Below are 25,580 nucleotides of genomic sequence, written 5' to 3'. Positions count from 1 at the left end.
AGAGTATTAATTAGAGAGACAGAAAATGAGAACTTTGGAGAGTTATCAAGCTGTTCTGTATTTTGATCATGTTTTTGGTTACATAACTGTGGATTTGTCAGACTTCTCAAAATTTTACAACAAAAAATACATTTTCATTTGCATGCAAATTTAAAATGTTATAGAATATATTTTAAAATGCTATCAATTAATGAAAACATCACTATGGTATACATGTCCGTTCCCCTGATCCAGTCTAAAGAGGACCTTTTATCCTCATTTACAAATCAATCAACTTTGACAACTACACTGCCATGGTCAGCCTGTGGGTTGAGAAATAATCTCAGTTAGATGCTGGCAGGAGGTCTTTGTAATTCCTGAGTCACTTGTTTGTCACAGACAATCTCATACATCTAGTCGACACAGTTTGCAAACAGAAACACACAGATAATGACAGTAAATAATGTGAGAACAAAACATGTTTGTTATGTCACAGTTGTTACAATGATACATGCACAATACTGTTAAAATTGTGCTATATTTAAAATACAAAAAAGTGATCCTTTCTAGACTAGAGGACAACCCATCTTCCTTATAGGCTATTTATAAATATTAAATTAATTTAATTTTAATTATAAAATTTTCTTCATAGGAACTTATTATCATGATTGTGTGAACATTCAAAGGAAAGGTAGATTAAAACATAACTATAGGTCAGTACCAATATAGGTATTATTAATCAGAAGCAGAATATATTAAGAAAAGGTGGCAAGAATACACAGAAGAACTAAATACAAAAGGTCTTTATGACCTAGATAACTACGATAGTGTGATCACTCACTTAGAGCCAGACATCCTGGAATGCGAAGTCAAATGGGCTTTAGAAAACATCACTACAAACAAAGCTAGTGGAGGTGATGGAATTCTGGTTGAGCTATTTCAAATTCTAAAAGATGATGCTGTGAAAGCACAGCACTCAATATGCCAGCAAGTTTGAAAAGCTCAGCAGTGGCCACAGGACTGGAAAAGGTCAGTTTTCATTCCAATCCCAAAGAAAGACAATGGCAAAGAATGTTCAAGCTGCCACATAATTGCATTCATCTCACATGCTAGCAAAGTAATGCTCAAAATTCTCCAAGCCAGGATGCAGCAGTATATGAGCTGTAAGCTTCCAGATGTTCAAGCTGGATTTAGAAAAGGCAAAGGAACCAGAGATCAAATTGCCAATATCCATTGGATCATGGAAAAAACTAAGAGGGTTCCAGAAAAAATCTACTTCTGCTTTATTGACTATGCCAAAGCCATTGACTGTGGGGATCACAACAAACTGGAAAATTCTTAAAGAGATGGGAACACCAGACAACCTTATCTGCCTCCTGAAAAATCTGTAGGCAGGACAAGAAGCCACAGTTAGAACTGGACATGGAACAATAGACTGGTTCCAAATCAGGAAAGGAGTGTGTCAAGGCTGTATATTATTCCCCTCCTTGTTTAACTTATATGCAGAGTGAAATGAAATGAAGTGAGAGTCGCTCAGTCCTGTTTGACTCTGTGTGAAACCATGGAAAGTATATTCCATGGAATTCTCCAGGCCAGGATACTGGAGTAGGTAGCTTTTCCCTTCTCCAGGGGATCTTCTCAACCCAGGGATGGAAGCCAGGTCTCCTTCATGGCAGGTGGATTGTTTACCAGCTGAGCCACAAGGGAAGCCCGAGTACATCAGGTGGAATGCCAGGCTGGATGAAGCACAAGCTGGAATCAAGACTGCTGGGAGAAATATCAATAACCTCCGATATGCAGATGACACCACTCTTATGGCAGAAAGTGAAGAAGAACTTAAGAGCCTCTTGATGAAAGTGAAAGAGGAGAGTGGAAAAGTTGGCTTAAAACTCAGTATTTAGAAAACTAAGATCATGGCATCTGGTCCCAACACTTCATGGCAAATAGATGGGGAAACATGGAAACAGTTATAGACTTTATTTTTTGGGGCAAAATTGCCACAGATGGTGACTGTAGCCATGAAATTAAAAGACACTTGCTCCTTGGAAAAAAAGTTATGACCAACCTAGACAGCATATTAAAAAGCAGAGACATTACTTTGCTGACAAAGCTCTGTCTAGTCAAAGCTACGGTTTTTCCAGTAATCATGTATGGATGTCAGAATTGGACCATAAAGAAAGCTGAGCACCAAAGAATTTATGCTATTGACTGTGGTGTTGGAGAAGACTCTTGAGAGTCCCTTGAACTCAAGGAGATCCAAGCAGTCCATCCTAAAGGAGATCAGTCCTGTGTGAACATTGGAAGGACTGATGCTGAAGCTGAAACTCCAATATTTTGGGCACCTCATGAGAAGAGTTGACTTATTGGAAAAGACCTTGATGCTGGGAAAGACTGAAAACAGGAGAAGGGAATGACAGAGGATGAGATGGTTGGATGGCATCACAGACTCAATGGACATGAGTTTGGGTAAATTCCAGGAGTTGGTGATGGACAGGGAGGCCTGGCGTGCTGCGATTCATGGGGTCTCAAAGAGTCAGACATGACTGAGCGACTGAAATGAACTGAAGTGAATCATAAGCTGTGGAAATAATTTTCCACACTCTGATTTTACCATTATTTCAAATAATGATGACAGAGCCATATTCTTTGTAAGCCAAATTCCAAATAAAATCTGCAAAGTCTGCATGTTCAACAATGCTTTTTAATGTTAAAATCATATAAAAGTAGCAACAAATTGGATGACAAAATAAAACTTTTTAACATAGTAGATATTTGTGCAAAAAATGCTCTGAAATATCTAGCTATAGGGTATTTTGATTATGAAATTCATACCTACAGAAGCATGCAATTCTTTTCTTTAAAATAAGACCTCTTTTACTACTCTCCCTTTGATACCATGAGTATATTAAATTCTTGCAAAGTACTAATGAGGTGTGTCTGTAGTCACAGCTGATTATATTCACAGAAGTTCATACATCAGATGAAGGTGTGCTGAATACATACATAGCAGAGGAAAGCACTCTTTAAACATTGAAGTGTTCAATCATAACACACACATTAAAATATCAAAACTTGCACTTCAGAGAAACATTTCCTACCACAAAAGAGCTTCTGCACCGGCTAAAAAGTCACTAAAGATGTACTATCTATCACCACCAAACACTGTGAAACACGAATGTGTATTTTCTCCTTTAAATCATATTCAAGCCTGTGCAATAAAACACTTTTTTTTTTTAATTTCACATAGCAATACTTCTGGTGGGATGGTATAGCTAGCCATGTGCTTTTAAATAAGCTTCATATTCATTTTAATTTTTTTTCTTTAAAAGAATTAAAGGAAAAAAATAATAGCTAAATGACTTGCTCTATGTCTGGTAGAGAAGATGGAAAACCAGTGATCAAACTTCTGGGACAGCAGTGTTCCATGATTTTGTAAAACATTCTTTACTAAGTAACACATGTATATGTAATTAAAAAAAAATGATACTGATGAAACTTTGCAGGAAAGGAATGGAGACACAGATGTAAGGAATGGACTTATACAGTGTGGGCGGGAGAGAGTGAGATGAATGGAAAAGAAGAATCACCATATTTACACAGTCAGATGGATAGCTGGAGGGAAGCTGCTGTGTAGCACGGGGAGCCCAGCCTCAGGTGATGACCTGGAGGAATGGGGTGGGGGAGGGGAGGGAGGCTGGGGTGGGAGAGGATATAGGGATAATCGTGGCTGCTCTGTGTGGTGTTGGAGAAGACTCCTGAGAGTCCCTTGGACTGCAAGAAGATCCAACCAGCCATCCTAAAGGAAATCAGTCCTGAATATTCATTGGAAGGATAGATGCTGAAGCTGAAACTCCAATACTTTGGCCACCTGATGTGAAGAACTGACTCATTTGAAAAGACCCTGTTGCTGGGAAAGATTGAAGGCAGGAGGAGAAGGGGACAACAGAGGATGAGACTGTTGGATAGCATCACCGACTCAATGGACATGAGTTTGAGTAAACTCTGGGAGTTGGTGATGGACAGGAAGGCCTGTCGTGCTGCAGTCCATGGGTTCGCAAAGAGTTGGACACAACTGCAAGACTGAACTGAATTGAAAAATACAGTATAAAAAGAAGAGGTTAACTTCTAAACTGGAAAATGTAGAGATCTTTAAAAATTTCTCTGATCATCCTGTGGCCAGTATTTAAAGCATTTTTAAATAAACTCATCACACTACTTTTTTTAGTAATAATTTTCTCGGTGCTACAATCACCGAGAAGGCTGTATATCATAGGATTGAACATAAGGGTCACTATGATATAGAAGAGAGAGAGCAGTCTGCCAGTTCCTGCAGAATGTCTGGATTTGGGCCTTAGGTATGCAATGGCAACAGATCCAAAGAATAAAAGCACAACCAACAGGTGAGACAAACACGTGGAGAAGGCTTTGGCTCGCCCTCTGGCTGTTGGCAACCTCAGAATAGTGGAAATGATTTTGCTGTAAGAGGCAAGGATCAACATAAAAGGTACAGCAACAAACAACAGAGCTACTGCATAGACTGACAGTTCCTGCACAGAAGTGTCTTCGCAGGACAGTTTCAGAATGGGGGGTACGTCACAGAAGTGGTTAATCTGGTTCGAACAACAGAAATGCAGAGTGAAGATCCAACACGTTTGCCCTATCTGCATTGGGATTCCACTGACCCAGGAGCTCCCAGTCAGCTGGAGACACGTCTTTGGGATCATGACAAGGGGATAGTGCAGAGGGTCACAGATGGCCACACAGCGGTCATAGGCCATCACTACCAGGAGGAAGCACTCAGTTGCCGCCAGCATAAGGAAGAAGCACATTTGGGTGGCACAGTCCAGCACAGAAATGCTTCTGTCCTGAGTCCAAAGGTTGACCAGAATCCTAGGGAGAATGACGGGCACATAACAGATTTCCAAGAAGGAAAAATTTGCCAGGAAAAAATACATGGGTTTTTGCAGTCAAGCCAAGTTATTATTATTAAGAGACTATTTCCAATTAAAATAGTGATGTAAGTGATGGTGAACACCCCAAATAATATCCCTTGGAGGTTTGGAAGATCAGAAAATCCCAGTAGTGCAAATTGTATCACTGTGGACACATTGTCTTCTGCTTCCACCTCTTCATAGTTTATCTGTGGGAGTGATTCAATCAGAGGTACTGTCATTTCATTTTTAGACTCTTTTTTTGTGTGTGTATAAACTAGATTATATGTCTTCTTACTTTTCATTTCCCTATAAAAACCAAACTTATAATTCCAGGTGCTCTAAAAGTACAGAGAAGTATACTTTTATTTATCATTAAACCTATATGAAAGAAAAAAACTTCAGCCTATGTTTTCTCTACCATATATTATTTTATTGCTTTGATTCTGAAGACATGTGATTGCAATTTTTCTATTCATTGGAACACTTAAAAATTCAAATTGAAAATTATGTTCAATTGTAACAATGATTTCATGTTTTCAACGGACATGCTATTTTCACCTCTCTATTCTGTTTTCCTATTATCAATTCAAAATTAATTTAATTGTTCCTGTACATATTTTGTAAACCACTTAAAATTATTTTGGGGATAAAGATAGTTAATTTTTAAAATGATGATCTTCCAGTGGTATTTCAAAATTTTGTCTTTGACATTATGCATATTTAGCTCTTTTACTATAAAACCAAATTAATGAGCTGACCATTGAGTATTATGGGATACTATTTATTTTTTAAAATGGTGTATTTCAATGTAATGTCTATGAAAGCAACAGTCATAGTTTTTTTTTTAATATATAATGTCTGTTTTTATTCATGTTTTTATTTTAGTTTGGCCACATGGCATGTAGGATCCTAGTTCCCAGACTAGGGATCAAATTTGGACCCTTGCAGTGGATTCAGGGAGACTCAACCACTGTACTAAAAGGGAAGTTCCAGTAGTCATAATTTTTAATTCAGATTTTCCAACTTGGAGAAAAGAATCATTAAGCTGATCTTTCTGTCCAGGAACACCCAAGAGATAAGAAGTAGCTATCTCTGGCACTTATGTTCCAGCTAGGAGTTCTAACTAGAATGCTCACCCCTCACACACTTACTGCATGAAAGAAACATCAGCCACAATTCATCTCTGATCTTCCTGAATTACTCACATCCTTGATAATTGCTGTTGTTCTGCTGGCCCCATTTAATCCATTCTTGTGTTTTTTTTTTTTTGTTTTTTTTTTTTTTTGCATTTTTGTGTGTGTTTGTTTATGTGACTGAGAATATGTTGAATTGAGGTTGCCCGTCTTTGTTAAGAACTTGTCCTTTACTATAGCTAGATTTTAAGGTTCTTATGATATTCCAGATGTTCAAGCTGGTTTTAGAAAAGGCAGAGGAACCAGAGATCAATTGCCAACATCCGCTGGATCATCGAAAAAGCAAGAGAGTTCCAGAAAAACATCTATTTCTGCTTTATTGACTATGCCAAAGCCTTTGACTGTGAGGATCACAATAAACTGTGGAAAATTCTGAAGGAGATGGGAATATCAGACCACCGGACCTGCCTCTTGAGAAACCTATATGCAGGTCAGGAAGCAACAGTTACAACTGGACATGGAACAACAGACTGGTTCCAAATAGGAAAAAGAGTATGTCAAGGTTGTATATTGTCACCCTGCTTATTTAACTTTTATGCAGAGTACATCATAAGAACTCTGGGCTGGAAGAAGCACAAGCTGGAATCAAGATTGCTGGGAGAAATATCAATAACCTCAGATATACAGATGACACCACCCTTATGGCAGAAAGTGAAGAGGAACTAAAAAGCCTCTTGATAAAAGTGAAAAAGGAGAGTGAAAAAGCTGGCTTAAAGCTCAACATTCAGAAAACAAAGATCATGGTATCTGGTCCCAGCACTTCATGGGAAATAGATGGGGAAATAGTGGAAACAGTGTCAGACTTTATATTTGGGGGCTCCAAAATCACTGCAGATGGTGACTGCAGCCATGAAAATAAAAGACGCTTACTCCTTGGAAGGAAAGTTATGACCAACCTAGATAGCATATTCAAAATCAGAGACATTGCTTTGCCAACAAAGGTTTGTTTAGTCAAGGCTATGGTTTTTCCAGTAGTCATGTATGAATGTCAGAGTTGGACTGTGAAGAAAGCTGAGCACTGAAGAATTGATGCTTTTGAACTGTGGTGTTGGAGAAGACTCTTGAGAGTCCCTTGGACTGCAAGGAGATCCAACCAGTCCATTCTAAAGGAGATCAGCCCTGGGTGTTCTTTGGAAGGAATGATGCTAAAGCTGAAACTCCAGCACTTTGGCCACCTCATGCGAAGAGTTGACTCATTGGAAAAGACTCTGATTCTGAGATGGATTGGGGGCAGGAGGAGAAGGGGACAACAGAGGATGAGACGTCTGGATGGCATCATTGACTCTATGGACGTGAGTCTGAGTGAACTCTGGGAGTTGGTGATGGACAGGGAGGCCTGGCGTGCTGCAATTCATGGGGTTGCAAAGAGTCGGACACGACTGAGCGACTGAACTGAACTAAACTGATGATATTCTGTACGTCTTTCTATGGAATATATAGGTATATTTTCTCACAAAAGCAATTTCTTAATTTATTGAATAAATTAAAATGAATCAACTTGATTCTTTCTTTATAATAGTCCCCAAGATGTAAGTGAGGATTTCTACCCAAAATTCAGAACAAGCTCCCGTACCCTCCTGTTTTATTTACTTATTTAATTCAGTGTAGACTGTAGTACTTGTATACTGATTAAAATTGCTTGTTGAAAGAATCATCATTCTTTTTAGACCAGTACAGTTCAAGTGTACCTTCTGTAGAGTGTGTGTGTGTCTAGAAATTATATCATTTTCACCCACTCTTGTATAAGTTACAAATTACATCATTGTTTTCAGTATAACATACATAACTTCCATGGTATGTGTTAACTGATTTGAAAGTTCACAGAGATGAAGCCACTGCAAAGAAGAGACACACCTATATCCGTATTCTAACAGTTTTAAGTGAGGACGAAGGTCAACATTTCAGCTACAGAAGTGTAGACACTCACGTGGGGCAGCAGGAACAGTCCATCCAACACTTGAGCACCCTGGGGAATTCCTTTCCCCAGGAAAAGGAAAGCTGAATAGAATCTATTTTATCAGCTACAGTATTTCAGACTACTTATATATATATTTTTATTTTACATATAATATATATTAAGAATCAGAAGATATTTAAACTTAACTCATTATTATAGAATTTTCCCAATGAAAATGTGATTTTAAGAAATATAAAAATGCTTTAACTGTGTCTTTAGAATGATCAGAAAAGGGGGTCTGATAGGTGACATTATTAAGATATGATTTTATGTGTATAAGACTATGAAACAGTGCCTATTTTTTTCACTACCTTATCCTGACACCTTTATCCATGTTTATTCCCCTATTTAATTCAATGTAGAGTGTAATACTTGGATACTGATTAAAATTGCTTGTTGAATGAGCTATCAACCTTTTCAGTCCTGTATGTATCATGCCATACATTTGATGAGTTAACCTCTGCCTTCAGAAACTACTGTCAGTTTTTTTTTTTTTAATTTTATTGAATCTTCTTTTGATATAAGGTCTTCTCTCATTTTTTGGACTTCTATCTAAAGTATTCCTTTCTGTTCAAGTAGGATAGTATATTTGAATATCCCTAGGTCACGAAGATTTCCTGGAGAAGGGAATGGCTACCCGCTCCAGTATTCTTGCCTGGAGAATTCCATAAACAGAGTAGCCTGGTGGGTTATGGTCCATGGGGTTGCAAAGAGTCAGATATAACTGAGCGACTAACACTTTCAGTTTTTCACACAGGATAGTACATTTGAAAATCATACTGAAACTCAGGTTCAAAAAATAGCCAGAAGAAGTAAAAAAACAGAACTTGCAATAAAAAATACAGTGTTCTTAATTTACTGAAACCTTTTTTTATTCTTAACTTTGCTTTTGTTTGTCAAATGGAGCAAGATTTTATGAATCTTAAGTGGAATTATCAATGTAAAATCATATTTAAAGTAAGAAATATTAAAGTTATTCAAATCCTACCAAAGTTACTCTTAGTTTTATAAACTCAATCTCATCAAAATTTTTCTTCTCAAATCTTGCAATGTTGCTGCTGGTTTCCAACTTCTGGAAACCTTTAGATAGTACTACTACTACACTCAGAAAGAAAAGCCATAAAATTGTTCAGGTTATGTAGCCACTTTTGTTTTTATCCAAATAACTCATGTTTGCTTTTCTGGTCTTTCCACTGTGTGATGATTATAATAAGCATGTTCATCATCTATCATTAAAATGTACATGGTGCTATTGAAGACAAGTTTGTAAAATCAAATTGAAGATAGAAAAGTCTATAATTGGTGACTCCAGAAGTCTATAATTCCTTGCGCACTGCAAGGGTCCATGGGTTCACAAAGAGATGGTCAAAACTCAATGACTGAACTGAACTGAATTCCTTATTTGAAGTTTCTAAAGATTAAAATAAAAACATACCTAAATCTCTTTTGTATTGCCAGATTCAGTTACCATAAAAGTTATTTTTAACAAACAGTATTTGATGTTAATAGGGTGCAAAATCCTTTTAATAAAGTTCATTTGCTATCTTATTCCTTAGTTATATACATTAACTTTAATGAGATATCCCCAGGTTTAATACATGCAAACTTCTTAAATACATACTTAACACATACCAATCACTTAATAAATGTTAGCATTTTAATGATTATGATAGTGATGCTGCTGCTGCTGCTTCTGCTAAGTCACTTCAGTCATGTCCGATTCTGCGCGACCCCAGAGACTGGTAAACTTTGATATAGTGGCCCACTATATTATAAAGTACTTTTGTAATTTTTTATTTGATAATATAACGATGTGGGTCAGAGAAGTAAAAAGGCTATCTGAATCAGGGTTTTGAAATTAAACAACAATAATAACAAAAGTTTCCTTGCTAAATTTTCTGAAATTAGTGTTTTTTGCCTGATGTTACATATAAATAGGCACATTTAAAACTAAATTCGACATTGGACAAAAATGAGTCATGCTTACCTGTTTAGATTGAAGTTAAACACAATGCTTACCTTCATTAATTGATCTATTGAGTTAAAAGCTGATAGAACTGTGAAAGGGTTTTTTTTTTTTTTTTGGTAGTTAGGTAATTCTTGACACCAAGGATTTGATACCAGGCCTAACTGCCCTCTAAAATATCTTCTATCTTCATAACAAATAGTGCTTTTTAAATAGGAATTATTCTTACACTTGGGATCAGCTTCTTCCCCAGGTCACTCTCTAATTGAACTAAACCTTTCTGCATGCCACTCAAGAAGTTTGGTAAAACAAGCAAAACCATACCTGTCTATACCATGTGTTCTCTAAATTCTCTCTCTTCCTGTATTTTGTATTTACTAAGAAGTATAAGCATTGTAAAACAATAATTTATGATGATATATTATCTTTATAAAATAAAGATGGTCTAAAAGATGTAAATATACACTGTCTTACAGGGAATTTTGTTTCTCTCCCCTTAAGTGTTTTGCAGTAAGAAATCCAGGACTGTCGGGGCAGCTGTGTCATCTTCAATATAGATTTTCTACCTCTCCATCCACATGAGCCGGGTAGTCCTCACTGCCTCCCAGACTACAAGGGATACAGAGGAATGCTCATTCACTCCTTTTCAGATGTACAAACCGGAAACAGAATACTGAATTTCCAGGCATGACCCCTCATATCAACATTAGTTACAACATCACACTAAACTGGAAGAGAGGATGCAAATATTTCTAGCTGTGCTAACGTGTGTCCAGCCAAGACTCCCATTTATATCAACTGCCCCCAGTTGTCACAAACTATAACTCCAAGAAGTTACTATATTGTCTCCCCAGCCAAGGATGCCCTAAAGTTAATTGTGGCAACTCTCAGTACAGAGACTATAAGGTAATAGTATTTTCTGTACCACACCCTACAAACAAACACACACAGACACTAAATCAAAAGTTACAATGGAGAAAAATATGAGATTTAACTATAGGAAATAGGAATAGATTTATACTTTTATGAAGATTAATAGTTAAAGGCTAGTTTATAAATTTTATGCCTATGCATTGAAAACTATTCAAGTGTTATATATGTACACACCAATTTTGAATTATACCATTTTGTGATTTGTTTTATTTTAATTCTAACAATTTAAATACATGCATAGCGTAATCTCAGTTTTGTTTTCATTTGAATTTTGATAATGACTAATGGCAGTGACTATCCTTTATGTGATTATCTGACTTCTGCTATCTGCTTTGGTAAAATATTTATTTAAGAGTTTTGTACATTTAGTGGACATTTAGATTACTTCCATTTCCTGGCTATTGTAAATAACAGTCCAATGAACATTGAGGTGCATATGTATTTTTGAATTATGGTTTTCTCGGGGTATATGCCCAGTAGTGGAATTCTTGGGTCAATGGCAGTTCTGTATTAGTTTCTTAAGGAACCACCATACTGGTCTGCACAGTGGCTGCATCAATTTAAGTTCCCACCAACAGTACAAGAGGGTTCCCTTTTCTCTATACCCTCTCTAGCATTTCTTGTTTGTATATTTTTTGATGATGGCCAGAGAGCTAGTGGGAACCTGTTTTGAAGCACAGGGAGCTCAACTCAATGCTCTGTGGTGACCTAGATGACAGAATGTTCAGGAGTCGGAGGGAGGGGACCTATGTATACATATAGCTAATTCACTTCATTATACAATGGAAACTAGCACAATATTAAATAGCAATGATACACCAATGAACAAAAAAAAACTCCTACATTTGATGTTAGATTGCTTCTTTTCTTCCTGTTGGCTTTGAGAATTATTCGCATAATCTTTCTATATATTTATTATTTGATATATGCAACTTTCAAATGTTTTCCCTTTTACCTTGTATTTTCTATTTGGGCTGACCTAATAGTTCAGTTGGTAAAGAATCCACCTGCAATGCAGGAGACCTCAGTTCTATTCCTGGGTCAGGAAGACTGCTGGAGAAGGGATAGGCTACCCACTTCAATATTCTTTGGTTACTCTTGTGGCTCAGCTGGTAAAGAATCCCCCTGAAGTGTGGGAGACCTGGGTTCAATCCCTGGGTTGGGAAGATCCCCTGGAGAAGGGAAAGGCTACCCACTCCAGTATTCTGGCCTGGAGAATCCCAGGTACTGTATAGTCCATGGGGTCACAAAGAGCAGGAAACAATGGAGTGACTTTGACTTTAACTTTATATTTATGAAGGTAATTGGGACAACTTACTCTTCCTTTAGAGACCTTTTATAAACATTTTTCTGACTTTATCTTGATAAAATTTTAGATGTAGGAGCTTATTAAGACTGAAAATTCACAACAAAAATAGACTGAAAATAAGTACAAATCAGTACAGATACAGGCATTATTAATAATATCTCTTGAAATCATTTTTATCTTTGGGCTACTATTTCAAGTAATGATGAAGGAGTCATAGTTGTGAATCAAGTTATAAGAAAATGTGCAAAGCCTGCAGGTTTAACAATGTTTTTACATGTTAGAATTATACAACAACAAAATAGATTACAAAATGAAATCTTATTTAAAATGTAAGATATTTGTCAAAAAACTGCTTTCAAATCATCAAATATCTAGCTGTGGGATATAATTATGAAAGCCACACTCACAGAAACATACAATACTTTTCTTTGAAATATCAATAGGTCATTCCAGGGCCTTTCTTACTACTCTTCCCATTGACTTGTGAATATATTAAATTCTTGCAAGATACTTATGAAATGTGTCTATATTCACAGGTGTCTATGTCCACAGAAGTTCAGACATCATATAAAGTTGGGTTAAATGCATGCACAGAAAAGGAAAACACACTTCCCTTGGAACATCCAAAATGTCAATCATAACACACACATTAATGGTGCCAAAACCTGATATTCAGTTCATTTCAGTCACTCACTTGTGTCTGCTCTTTGTGACCCTATGAACCTCAGCACGCCAGGCCTCCCTGTCCATCACCAACTCCTGGAGTTTACCTAAACTCATGTCCATTGAGTCAGTGATGCCTTCCAACCACCTCATCCTCTGTCGTCCCCTTCTCCTCCTGCCCTCAATCTTTCCCAGCATCAGCGTCTTTTCCAGTGATTCAGCTCTTCACATCAGATGGCCAAAGTATTGAAGTTTCAGCTTCAACATCTGTCCTTCTGATGAACACCCACGACTGATCTCCTTTAGGATGGACTGCTTGGATCTCCTTGCAGTCCAAGGGACTCTCAAGAGTCTTCTCCAACACCACAGTTCAAAAGCATCAATTCTGTGCTCAGCTTTCTTTATAGTCCAACTCTCACATCCATACATGACCACTGGAAAAACCATAGCCTTGACTAGATGGACCTATGTTGACAAAGTAATGTCTCTGCATTTTAACATGCTGTCTAGGTTAGTCATAACTTTCCTTCCAAGGAGTAAGCAAGCGTCTTTTAATTTCATGGCTGCAATCACCATCCACAGTGATTTTGGAGCCCCCCAAAATAAAGTCTGACACTGTTTCCACTGTATCCCCATCTATTTCCCATGAAGTGATGGGACCAGATGCCATTATCTTCATTTTCTGAATGTTGAGCTTTAAGCCAACTTTTTCACTCTCCTCTTTCACATTCATCTAGAGGGTTTTTAGTTCCTCTTCACTTTCTCCCATAAGGGTGGTGTCATCTGCATATCTGAGGTTATTGATATTTCTCCCGGCAATCTTGATTCCAGCTTGTGCTTTATCCTGCCCAGCATTTCTCATGATGTATTCTGCATAAAAGTTAAATAAGCAGGGTGACAATATACAGCCTTGACACACTCCTTTTCTTATTTGGAACCAGTCTGTTGTTCCATGTCCAGTTCTAACTGTTGCTTCCTGACCTGCATACAGATTTCTCAAGAAGCAGGTCAGGTGGTCTGGTATTCCCATCTCTTTCAGAATTTTCCCATTTTTATTCAGCTGTTAAAAAGAGTGAAATTATTCCATTTGCAAGAACATGGATGGACCTACAGATTGTCATACTGAGTGTAGTCAGACATAGAAAGAGAAATATCATATTATATCATTAACTTGCAGAATCTAAAAAAAAAAAATGTGACATGTACACACTGCTGTATTTAACATTGATGTCCATCTAAAATAAAATAAAATAAAATAGATGTCCAAGAAGGACCTGCCTATTGCACAAGGAGTGCTGTTCAATGTTATATAATAATGTAAATGCGGAATTGTTTGAAACAGAAAAGGTACCTGTATATGTATAATTGAATCACTTATTTTACACATGAAATGTGATCTTAGGGGACAGCACTATTTCCATGGTGCTGTGATTCCTGCTTTCCTAAATTTTAGAAACAAAACTACTATTGTTTTCTCCATCTAGATCATCGTCCTTGTCCTCTCTATTATAATCATCATCCTAGAGTACATTAGGGACTATATATAAAAGTATATAAACATACTAAACATTTAACTAGAAGGTATATATACATATAGACACTATGATAAACTGCATAAGTAACTAAACCTAGTACATCATCTTTACAACCTAGATGGTAAAGGAAGCAAATGGACTGAGAAGTGAAACATAACCAGCTTCAACACAGGAGCTAACATTGCCTTATACACATGTGTACAATTATAACTAAAACAACAAAAGAGCATAATTGTCAAAAGAACTTCCAGAGGATGTATTCTCTAAATGAATTGCTGATTGTGCTTATGTGTGTGTATGCTCAGTCGTATCTGACTCTGTATGACCGACTAGACTGCAGACTGTCTGTGCCTAGACTGACTACCAAGCTCCTCTGTTCATGGAATTTTATAAGCAAGAAGACTGGAGTGAGTTGCTCTTTCCTATTCCAGGGGAACTTCCTAACTCAGGGATCAAACTCATGTCTCTTGCATCTCCTGCATTGGCAGGCAGATTCTTTACTACCGTGCCATCTGAATGGAATTGGGAGGATACCTGTTAATGATTCTATTAACAGATGCTCATTTTTCTGGTGAATATCAGTTCAAAGGTTTAAAAATTATATCACTTAGAGTATGTTAAAAATATAGAGGATTAGGAAAGGCAAACTAATGCAAATGCAATTGTGGAAGCTTTGTGTAATTCTAAAAATAATTTCTAACATTTTCTTCACATTAAAAGCACATATATTTCCCCATCCCCATGGCAGATTCATGTTGATGTATGGCAAAACCAATACAATATTTGTAAAGTAATTAGGCTCCAATTAAAATAAATAAATTTATAATAAAAAATAAACAAATACAAAAAAAAAGAAAAGAAAAGAAAGTACTTATTATCAAAAAAGGATATGTATTTTATTTTTAAAATATGAATTAGCATAGGGATAGTTTGGAAGGCAGTGATGAAAAAGATGAAATAATTCAAAGCAGATTATTTTTGGGCCAAAATTGTACATCAGATCAGATCAGATCAGTCGCTCAGTCATGTCCGACTCTTTGCTACCCCATGAATCACAGCACGCCAGGCCTCCCTGTCCATCACCAACTCCCAGAGATCACTCAGACTCACGTCCATTGAATCAGTGATGCCATCCAGCTATCTCATCCTCTGTCATCCCCTTCTCCTCTTGCCCCCAATCCCTCCCTGCATCAGAGTCTTTTCCAATGAGTCAATTCTTTGCATGAGGTGGCCAAAGTACTGGAGTTTCAGCTTTAGCATCATTCCTTCCAAAGAAATCCCAGGGCTGATCTCCTTCAGAATGGACTGGTTAGATCTCCTTGCAGTCCAAGGAACTCTCAAGAGTCTTCTTCAACACCGCAGTTCAAAAGCATCAATTCTTCAGCACTCAGCCTTCTTCACAGTCCAAGTCTCACATCCATACATGACCACAGGAAAAACCATAGCCTTGACTAGATGAAACTTTGTTGGCAAAGGAATGTCTCTGCTTTTGAATATGCTATCTAGGTTGGTCATAACTTTCCTTCCAAGGAGTAAGCGTCTTTTAATTTTATGGCTGCAGTCACCATCTGCAGTGATTTTGGAGCCCGAAAAAATAAAGTCTGACACTGTTTCCACTGTTTCCCCATCTATTTCCCATGAAGTGGTGGGACCGGATGCCATGATCTTCTTTTTCTGAATGTTGAGGTTTAAGCCAACTTTTTCACTCTCCACTTTCACTTTCATGAAGAGGCTTTTGAGTTCCTCTTCACTTTCTGCCATAAGGGTGGTGTCATCTGCATATCTGAGGTTATTGATATTTCTCCCGGCAATCTTGATCCCAGCTTGTGTTTCTTCCAGTCCAGCATTTCTCATGATGTACTCTGCATATAAATTAAATAAACAGGGTGACAATATACAGCCTTGATGTACTCCTTTTCAGAATATAGAAATATGTACAAAGTAAAAATGTTGGGACAAACAGGGAGATTCTTCTATAATGTACAGTTAGGAAAAGTACTCAGTACATGAAAATTTTTCTTTTAGTATGATGATTGAAGTAATTCCTCATGAGGGTATAGTGGGATAAATAGACGTACTCCTAGTGTCTGTTGATTCTTTGAAGTCTCTAGATTTTTTTTTTCTTATCTAAATATCTTTATTTTTTTTCTTTTTAAAAAAAATATAAATTTATTTATTTTAATTTGAGGTTAATTACTTTACCATATTGTATTGGTTTTGCCATATATCAATATGAAATGAAGTCTCTAGATTTTTCCAGGGCTCTGACATAGGGCACGGTAATATGCATTCGCTCATTCACTTGTTCAATTCCTCCTTCAAATAGCCATTATTTAACTGCTACTGGTCAGTTTCCATGCAATTGAAGCAAAAAGTGCCAACAATAAGAATGGAAAAATATAAGGAATCTTGCATGTTTTAAGGTATATTTAAGCCAAAAGTCTTAACAACTTGAATTCTGTTTTGTTTTTTTTCATAAAGTATGTAACGAACATTACTCTTTATTCACAATAGAGGATTATTTAGGTATGAAATATTTAAGATCCTTTCATTAGTTAGCCCACCAGGCTTCTCGGTCTGTGGGGATTCTCCAGGCAAGAACACTGGAGTGGTTAGCCTTTCCCTACTACAGGGGATCTTCCCAATCCAGGGATCGAACCCAGGTCTCCTGCATTGCAGGCAGATTCTTAACCATCTAAGCCACCAGGGAAGCCCAATAAATATTTAAGTATAGTCAACAGTGGATTATTTTAAACTATCTAAAATATCTTATAAGCTAGAAATGGTTAAGTTTTTAAGGGGAAATTATAGATATTTAAAACCTTTCTCTGATAACTGTGTGGCAAACAGTTAAAACATTTATAATTATACTCATCACACTATACTTTTATTGTTTTCAGTCACTCAGTGCAGTCCAACTCTGTGTAACCCCATGCACTGCAGCACGCCAGGCTTCCCTGTCCTTCACCATCTCGTGGAGTTTGCTCAAGCTGTTGTCCATTGAGTCAGCAATGCCATTCAACCATCTTGTCCTCTGTGGTCCCCGTCTCCTCCTGCCTTCAATCTATATTTTAAGTAACAATTGTCTCAGTGCTGCAATCACATGCTTGTTCCCAAGGCTGTATATCATGGGATTTAACACCAGAGTCACTATGGGGTAGAACAAGGAGAGCAGTCTGTCAGTTCCTGCAGAGTGACTGGATTTGGGCCTGAAGTAGGCAATGGCAGCAGATCAAAAATAAAAGCACAACCAACAGCTGAGAAGAGCACGTGGAGAAGGCTTTGGCTCTTCTGGCTGTTGGCAACCTCAGAATAGTGGAAATGATTTTACTGTAAGAGGCAAGTATTAACATAAAAGGCACTGCAGCACCCAGCAGAACTACTGCATAGACTGACAGTTCCTGCACAGAAGTGTCTCCGCAGGCCAGCTTCAGAATGGGGAGTACGTCACAGAAGTGGTTAATCTGGTTCGAATGACTGAAATGCAGAGTAAAGATCCAACACGTTTGCCCTATCTGCACTGGGATTCCACTGATCCCAGAGTCCACAGCCAGCTGGAGGCACGTCTTTGGGGTTATGACCTGGGGATAGTGCAGAGGGTCACAGACGGCCACACAGCGGTCATAGGCCATTACTGCCAGGAGGAAATACTCAGTGGTTCGAGGCTAAGGAAGAAGCACATTTGGGCAGCACAGGCCAACATAGCAATGCTTCTGTTCTGAGTCCAAAGGTTCACCAGAATCCTAGGGAAAGTGACGGACACGTAACAAATTTCCAAGGAGGAAAAATTTGCCAAGAAAAAATACATGGGTTTCTGCAGAGCTGGGTCAAGCCAAGTTATTATTATTAAGAGACTATTTCCAGTTAAGATAATGATGCAAATTATGGAGAGCACTCCAAAGAGTAACCCTTGGAGGTCTGGAAGGTCAGAAAACCCCAGGAGAACAAATTGTATAACTGTGGATATGTTGTCTTCTGCTTTCATCTCTTCATATTTCATCTGTGGGAATGATTCAATCCGAAGTACCATTATTTCACTTTTTGACTTTTGTTTCCTTATGTATAAACAGGATTCTATGTCCTCTTATTTTTCCAATTCCCTAAAGAAACAAGACCTATTACTAATAAGACCTGTGAAACTGTAGTGAAATATATTCTTCATTAATATTAAATATATGTTTTAAAAATATATCTCTAATTTTCTTGAAGAGATCTCTAGTCTTTCCCATTCTATTGTTTTCCTCTATTTCTTTGCATTGATCACTGAGGAAGGCTTTCTTATCTCTCCTTGCTATTCTTTGGAACTCTGCATTCAAATGGTATATCTTTCCTTTTCTCCTTAGCTTTTCACTTCTCTTCTTTTTACAGCTATTTGTAAGGTCTCCTCAGACAGCCATTTTGTTTTTTGAATTTCTTTTTCTTGGGGATGGTCTTGATTCCTGTCTCCTGTACAATGTCACGAACCTCCATCCATAGATCATCAGGAACTCTATCAGACCTAGTCCCTTAAATCTATTTCTCACTTCCACTGTATAGTCATAAGGGATTTGATTTAGGTCATACCAGAATGGTCTAGTGGTTTTCCCCACTTTCCTGATTTTAAGTCTGAATTTGGTAATAAGGAGCTCATGATCTCAGCCACAGTCAGCTCCTGGTCTTATTTTTGCTGACTGTATAGAGTTTCTCTATCTTTGGCTGCAAAGAACATAATCAATCTGATTTTGGTGTTGACCATCTGGTGATGTCCATGTGTAGAGTCTTCTCTTGTGTTGTTGGAAGAGGGTGTTTGCTATGACCAGTGTGTTCTCTTGGCAAAACTCTATTAGCCTTTGCCCTGCTTCATTCTGTACGCCAAGGCCAAATTTGTCTGTTACTCTAGGTGTTTCTTGACCTCCTACTTTTGTATTCCAGTCCCCCATAATGAAAAGGACATCTTTTTTTGGGTGTTAGTTCTAGACGGTCTTGTAGTTCTTCATAGAACCGTTCAACTTCAGCTTCTTCAGCATTATTGGTGGGGGAATAGACTTGGATTACTGTGATATTGAATGGTTTGCCTTCAAAATGAACAGAGATCGTTCTGTCATTTTTGAGATAGCATCCAAGTACTGGATTTCAGACTCTTGTTGACTATGATGGCTACTCCCTTTCTTCTAGATATTCAGTGGTTTGTTGATGTTTACATATACTTTCAGTATGGAAATCCAAAATGTGAGGCAGTTATTAATTGATTCTTTGTTTTGTCAAGTATGGCTGTCACAGAATAATGACCCTCAAAGACACATTTTATAAGGAAGACTGAGTGCCAAAGAATTTATGCTTTTAAACTGGGGTGTTGGAGAAGACTCTTGAGAGTCCCTTGGACTGCAAGAAGATCAAACCAGTAAATCCTAAAGGAAATCAATCCTCAATATTCATTGGAGGGACTGATGCTGAAGCTAAAGCTCCAATACTTTGGCCACCTGATGCGAAGAGCCAACTCTTTAGAAAAGACCCTGATGCTGGGAACGATTGAAGGCAGGAGGACAAGGGGATGACAGAGTTCAAGATGGTTGGATGGCATCACCAATTTTATGGACATGAGTTTGAACAAGCTCCAGGAGATAGTGAAGGACAGGGAAGTCTGGCATGCTGCAGTCTGTGGACTCATACAGATTCAGACCCAACTGAGCCACTGAATAGCAACAACTATATACATATATGTGTGTGTGTGTGTGTGACAACCTTGTGTGTGCATGCTAAGTCACTTCAGTTGTGTCTGGTTGTGCCACCCTATGGACTGTAGATAGCCAGGCTCCTCTATCCGTGGGATTTTCCTGGCAAGAATACTGGAATGGGTTGCCATGTCCTTCTCCAAGATATCTTCCCAATTCAGGGATCAAACTCACATCTCCTGCAGCTCCTGCACCTCAGTCAAATTCTTTACCACTGAGCCACTGGGGAAGGCCATATATGACAAACTTAATCATTCTAAATATAATTAGTTCAACGAATCCACCTAGAAAAGTTCTCATCTGTGTTGTTGCATGCACATACACAAACTCTTTTTATCTATGTATCTATCATCTATCTAAATGCTTTAAACACAAAATATAAATGCACATATATAAATATGTATATTTTTTCTGTGTAAAGCTTATTATAGCAAAGCACAATCATCTTTCGTTTTGAAATTTCAACATCATCTCTCTAAAAGTTTGTTTCATAATTTATATTTTTTCCAACTCTTCCCTTAGACCATATGTTCACTTTCTCTTTATCTTCTAATTCTATTATTCTATTTCCATATATGTTCTCTGTACTAATTATATGGTAGTGAAATAAGCTTACATGCTTTCATGTCACAGCTAAAGAAATAGTTTATCAATAAGGTTACATATACCAATACACTATTCCAAGAAACAATTATTCATATGATACCTATATAAATATAAATATACAGATACCTTTCAAAGAAGGAAAGAAAGAGAAGATGTCTACCATTACTCCCCGAATATTCTTTTCCAGCAAAGAATCCATAGCTATTAATACAATCCAGATGCACAATGAAGACATATTCACTTTTCACTTTCCCCTAATCAGTCTATTAATCTTGGAAAGACTTTGCACATGTTACTGACCTTCCCATCCTTCGTTGTCAGTTGACTTCAGTCCACAAAAGCAATATTATCCTAAAGTACACACATAGACACACACAGACAAGCATGTGTACCTACATAAATGAATATCTGTTTTTGTGTTTCTAAATAATAAAATTGTGTGTGCTTAGTTTATCAGAATTATAAGTGACTTATTCTGGGAATAGTACAATGCAAAGTAGTAACAAAAGATTATCTTGCTAATAAAGATATTTAATTTTTGTTTATTTTTTTAATTTAAATTTATTTATTTTAATAGGAGGCTAATTACTTTACAATATTGTATTGGTATTTATAATTTACAAAGCATTGGTAGTATTTGCACACATTCACTGTGTTTGAAAAACAAGTGATACAGATACAGATTTTTGGCAAGCTATTACCACTGAATGTGGTAACTAGTTTAGATATGGTTTGTTAGTTGCCAAACCAAAGTGAAAATAATTTCTGAAGCTGTCCACTGACATTTTTAGCTTGTAAAACTTCAGTATCTACCCAAAAATGTCATAATGCTCCAAGATGTCACTCTTATTTACCCTTCTCTATAAAAGGAGAGAGATCCAGTCACATTCGCTCGATATATCAATATTTTTAAATGTTGTCCCCCCCCATTAGTTATCTCTTCTCTCTAAAAATGGTTTTTTTTTTTTTTTAATTAGGCAGGAGGTAGAGAAAAAAGAGAGGATTTCTTAATTTCTGTCTCAATCTTTTCAACATATGGATAGTTTCAGGATTTATCCAATTTCTGCCTAGAAATTTTCCTGGAATTTTGATGTTGCTGTTATTATAGTTCTCTTTCTTTTAACCTCCTGTATTCAATCGCTTCCATTAGATTTTAGTAGGTTATGATGGCTGTATTATCTGAGAATCTTAGTGATTCATTGTTTGTTTGGTTCTCAATAAGAGTTGGTTTTTCCTTCTTCACTGCATTATCAGAATTGGTCACATGTCATCTGGTTGCTTTCTTCCAAGGAGAAAGTGGTACTGCACCTCCCTATCCATCTGGAAATAGCCAGCTCCATGTAAATGTGAACAAAACTGACAAATATTTTTATGGGAATAAACTTTAAAAGCAACGGTTCAAGCTTCATCATATTTTTAACTTTGAGTAATGGAGACAGGTCATATTTCTGCAATGACCTGTTGCTTGTCTATATGAAGGATTATTATATACACATGGAATTTTGAAAAATATGTAACTACAGAAATAGCAAATAGCACACACAACTAATAATTGAGATTTTCCTTGTTCAGAATGAATACAAATTTATTGTTTGTTATTTTGATTACCTGAATAGCACAAGTTTATTGTAATTAACTGCACAATTTCAATAAAACAAAGGGAAAAACAGAATGATTTACTCTGTGATTTCCATAATTAACAATGATGATTATTTTTGTATTGACCATTTCTAATATGTGTATACATGTAAGGTTTAAGGTGTACAATACTTGTGCTTTTATCAGATCAGATCAGATTAGATCAGTCACTCAGTCGTGTCTGACTCTTTGCGACCCCATGAACCGCAGCATGCCAGGCCTCCCTGTCCATCACCAACTCCCGGAGTTCACTCAGACTCATGTCCATCAAGTCAGTGATGCCATCCAGCCATCTCATCCTCTGTCGTTCCTTTCTCCTCTTGCCCCCAATCCCTCCCTGCATCAGAGTCTTTTCCAATGAGTCAACTCTTCGCATGAGGTGGCCAAAGTACTGGAGTTTCAGCTTTAGCATCATTCCTTCCAAAGAAATCCCAGGGCTGATCTCCTTTAGAATGGACTGGTTGGATCTCCTTGCAGTCCAAGGGACTCTCAAGAGTCTTCTCCAACACCACAGTTCAAAAGCATCAGTTCTTCAGCTCTCAGCCTTCTTCACAGTCCAACTCTCACATCCATATATGACCACAGGAAAAACCATAGCCTTGACTAGATGAACCTTTGTTGGCAAAATAATGTCTCTGCTTTTGAATATGCTATCTAAGTTGGTCATAACTTTCCTTCCTAGGAGTAAGTGTCTTTTAATTTCATGGCTACAGTCACCATCTGCAGTGGTTTTGGAGCCCAGAAAAATAAAGTCTGACACTGTTTCCCCATCTTGGAAGATACTTTTACAAAAATTTAAATCCTTTCCCTTTTCCCCTAACTTTCCTAATCCCACTATCATCTCTAGGAAAATATATTAAAAAACCATGACTTATGAATATTCCCATCACTTTTTCCAAGCTCATCTTATTATATGTAAAGATTTCAGTAATATCTTTTGTTTTATCAACTCAACAAATCATATTATGAATTTAATCTGATATATGCCTAATAATTACTAATATCATTGTACAACATCATTTATTAAACTACATTCCTAATGAGAGGTACTTTTCACTCTAAGAAATTCTTTCTCTGTAGAATAATTGCTAGGTCAAACTATACATAATATTTTAATTAAAGTCCATTACTAAATTAGTTTAAAAAATTTCTGTGACAACTCTTGGAACTGGATAATATGCTTTCCAATAAGTGACATAACTGAGTCTGTATTACAGCTGGGCATATTATAGCAATTGTTGTCTGAAGTTCTTAATACAAGAAAACATTTCACAACAAGGTTATAGAATTCCTAAGCAAATATTGCTATTTGTTGACCCATACACAACTGTATAACTCTAGACAAAAAGGTTTCTCAGTGTTACAAGTAATTTTTATTTTGGTAATAACTACCAATTTATAGGCAGATAAATTGAGTTTAAGATAAATATCTATTGAAAATTTATAACACATATATAAGAAATCAAGTTCTGAAATACAAGTCACTTTTTCAATGAACTAAGGTGTTTGCTTGGCCATTGTCTCAGTGCCATCATGACATCCTTGTTCCTTAGACTGTATATCATGGGGTTAAACACAGGTGTCACAATCGTGTAGAAGAGGGAAAGCACTTTGTCAGTTCCTGCTGAGCCTTGGGTCTTGGGTCTTAAATATGTGACAAGGCCTGATCCGAAGAACAATGCCACAACCATAAGATGAGAGGAGCAGGTGGAAAAGGCTTTGCCCCGACTTGTGGCTGATGGCAATTTAAGGACTGTGGAGATGATTTTGCCGTAGGAGACAAGTATCAGCAGAAATGGAACCAAAACAAACAGCGCAGCAACTGTGAAGACCAACATTTCATTCAGAAAAGTGTCCCCACAGGCCAGCTTGAGTATGGGAGGGATGTCACAGAAGAAGTGGTTCAGGAGGTTGGAACCACAAAAGGGCAGAGAGAAAATCTGGCATGTCTGGCCTATTTGGATTGGGATTCCACTGATCCAGGAGCCGGCCACTAGCTGGATACACACCCTGTAGTTCATGACTAGGGGATATTGCAGAGGGCTACAAATGGCCACGTAGCGGTCATAGGCCATCACAGCCAGAAGGAAGCACTCGGTGGCCCCAAGTGTAAGAATGAAACACATTTGTGTGGCACAAGCAACTAGAGAAATCGTTCTTCTTTGTGTCCAAAGACTCGTGAGCATTCTGGGGAGTGTAACAGACACGTAGCAGATTTCCAAAAGGGAAAAATTGCCAAGGAAAAAATACATGGGGGTCTGGAGACCAGGGTCTAGTTTTGTTATCAGAAATATGATGCCATTGCCCATCAAGATAATTATATAGATGAGTAAGAACAGTCCAAATAAAAACCTCTGGAGATGAGGAACATCAGCAAAGTCCAGAAGAACAAATTCCATCAGTTTACTGAGATTACCTTCTGGTGTTTTTTCTTGGTGTTCCATCTGTGAGAAAGGGTAAATGTATTATCTGCTTTTTATTTTTACCATCAGGGATCAGTGCCTGTTTTATAAATTGTATCAGGATATCCAGGTTGATTTTCATGATCAGTGCAATTGTTTCTAATTTAAGAATTTTTATTATTTCTGCTTTCCCTTTTCTCAGTTTATAATCCATGTGTTATCACCATACACTCTCCCTTGAAGTATCTTTTAGGGCATTCTTTCCGAATATAGTCCAAAGTCAAAAAAGTTAGAGTGTTAGTCATTCAGTCGTGTCTGACTCTCTGACCTCATGGATTGTAGCCCACCAGGCTCCTCTGTCCATGGGATTTCCTAGGCAAGAATACTAGAGTGGGTTGTCATTCCCTTCTCCAGGGGATATTCCCAACCGAGGGATCAAACCCAGATCTCCTGCATTGCAGGCGGATTCTTTATCATCTGAGCCACCAGGGAAGCCCCAAATGCCCTGATCAGCACAGACCTTAGACAAAAGGAGTTATTGAAGATAGACCCACAGTGTTGCTATGTGATCTCAGTTTTAAATACTTACATTATTTTGTGGCCATGTTTCACAGTTTGTGGGATCTTAGTACACCAACCAGAGATTGAACCTCAGGCTCACAGCAGTGAAAGTACAGAGTCCTAATCACTGGACTGCTAGGGAATTCCCTCAGATATTTACATTTTTTGACAATTTTATTGCATTTCTCTATGA

At 37.4% G+C, this 25,580-nt stretch overlaps 1 protein-coding gene and 2 pseudogenes across 1 annotated transcript; all 3 read right to left on the bottom strand.

Annotated features, from left to right (window-relative positions):
* Nucleotides 1–4,186: 4,186 nt before the first annotated feature.
* On the bottom strand, nt 4,187–5,152 carry LOC113906052 (annotated as a pseudogene).
* A 12,381-nt stretch (nt 5,153–17,533) lies between these two features.
* On the bottom strand, nt 17,534–18,490 carry LOC113904688 (annotated as a pseudogene).
* A 5,415-nt stretch (nt 18,491–23,905) lies between these two features.
* Nucleotides 23,906–24,874, bottom strand: LOC113906051 (olfactory receptor 10AG1-like). The gene has a single exon (XM_027564064.1). The coding sequence runs from the start codon at nt 24,866–24,868 to the stop codon at nt 23,906–23,908; it is 963 nt and encodes a 320-aa protein (XP_027419865.1). The 5' UTR covers nt 24,869–24,874.
* Nucleotides 24,875–25,580: the final 706 nt, after the last annotated feature.

Source organism: Bos indicus x Bos taurus, chromosome 15 (genome assembly GCF_003369695.1).
Source record: "Bos indicus x Bos taurus breed Angus x Brahman F1 hybrid chromosome 15, Bos_hybrid_MaternalHap_v2.0, whole genome shotgun sequence".
Classification (NCBI taxonomy): domain Eukaryota; kingdom Metazoa; phylum Chordata; class Mammalia; order Artiodactyla; family Bovidae; genus Bos; species Bos indicus x Bos taurus.
The sequence above is the reverse complement of the archived record's forward strand: the minus strand, read 5'-3'. Positions and strand labels throughout refer to the sequence as shown.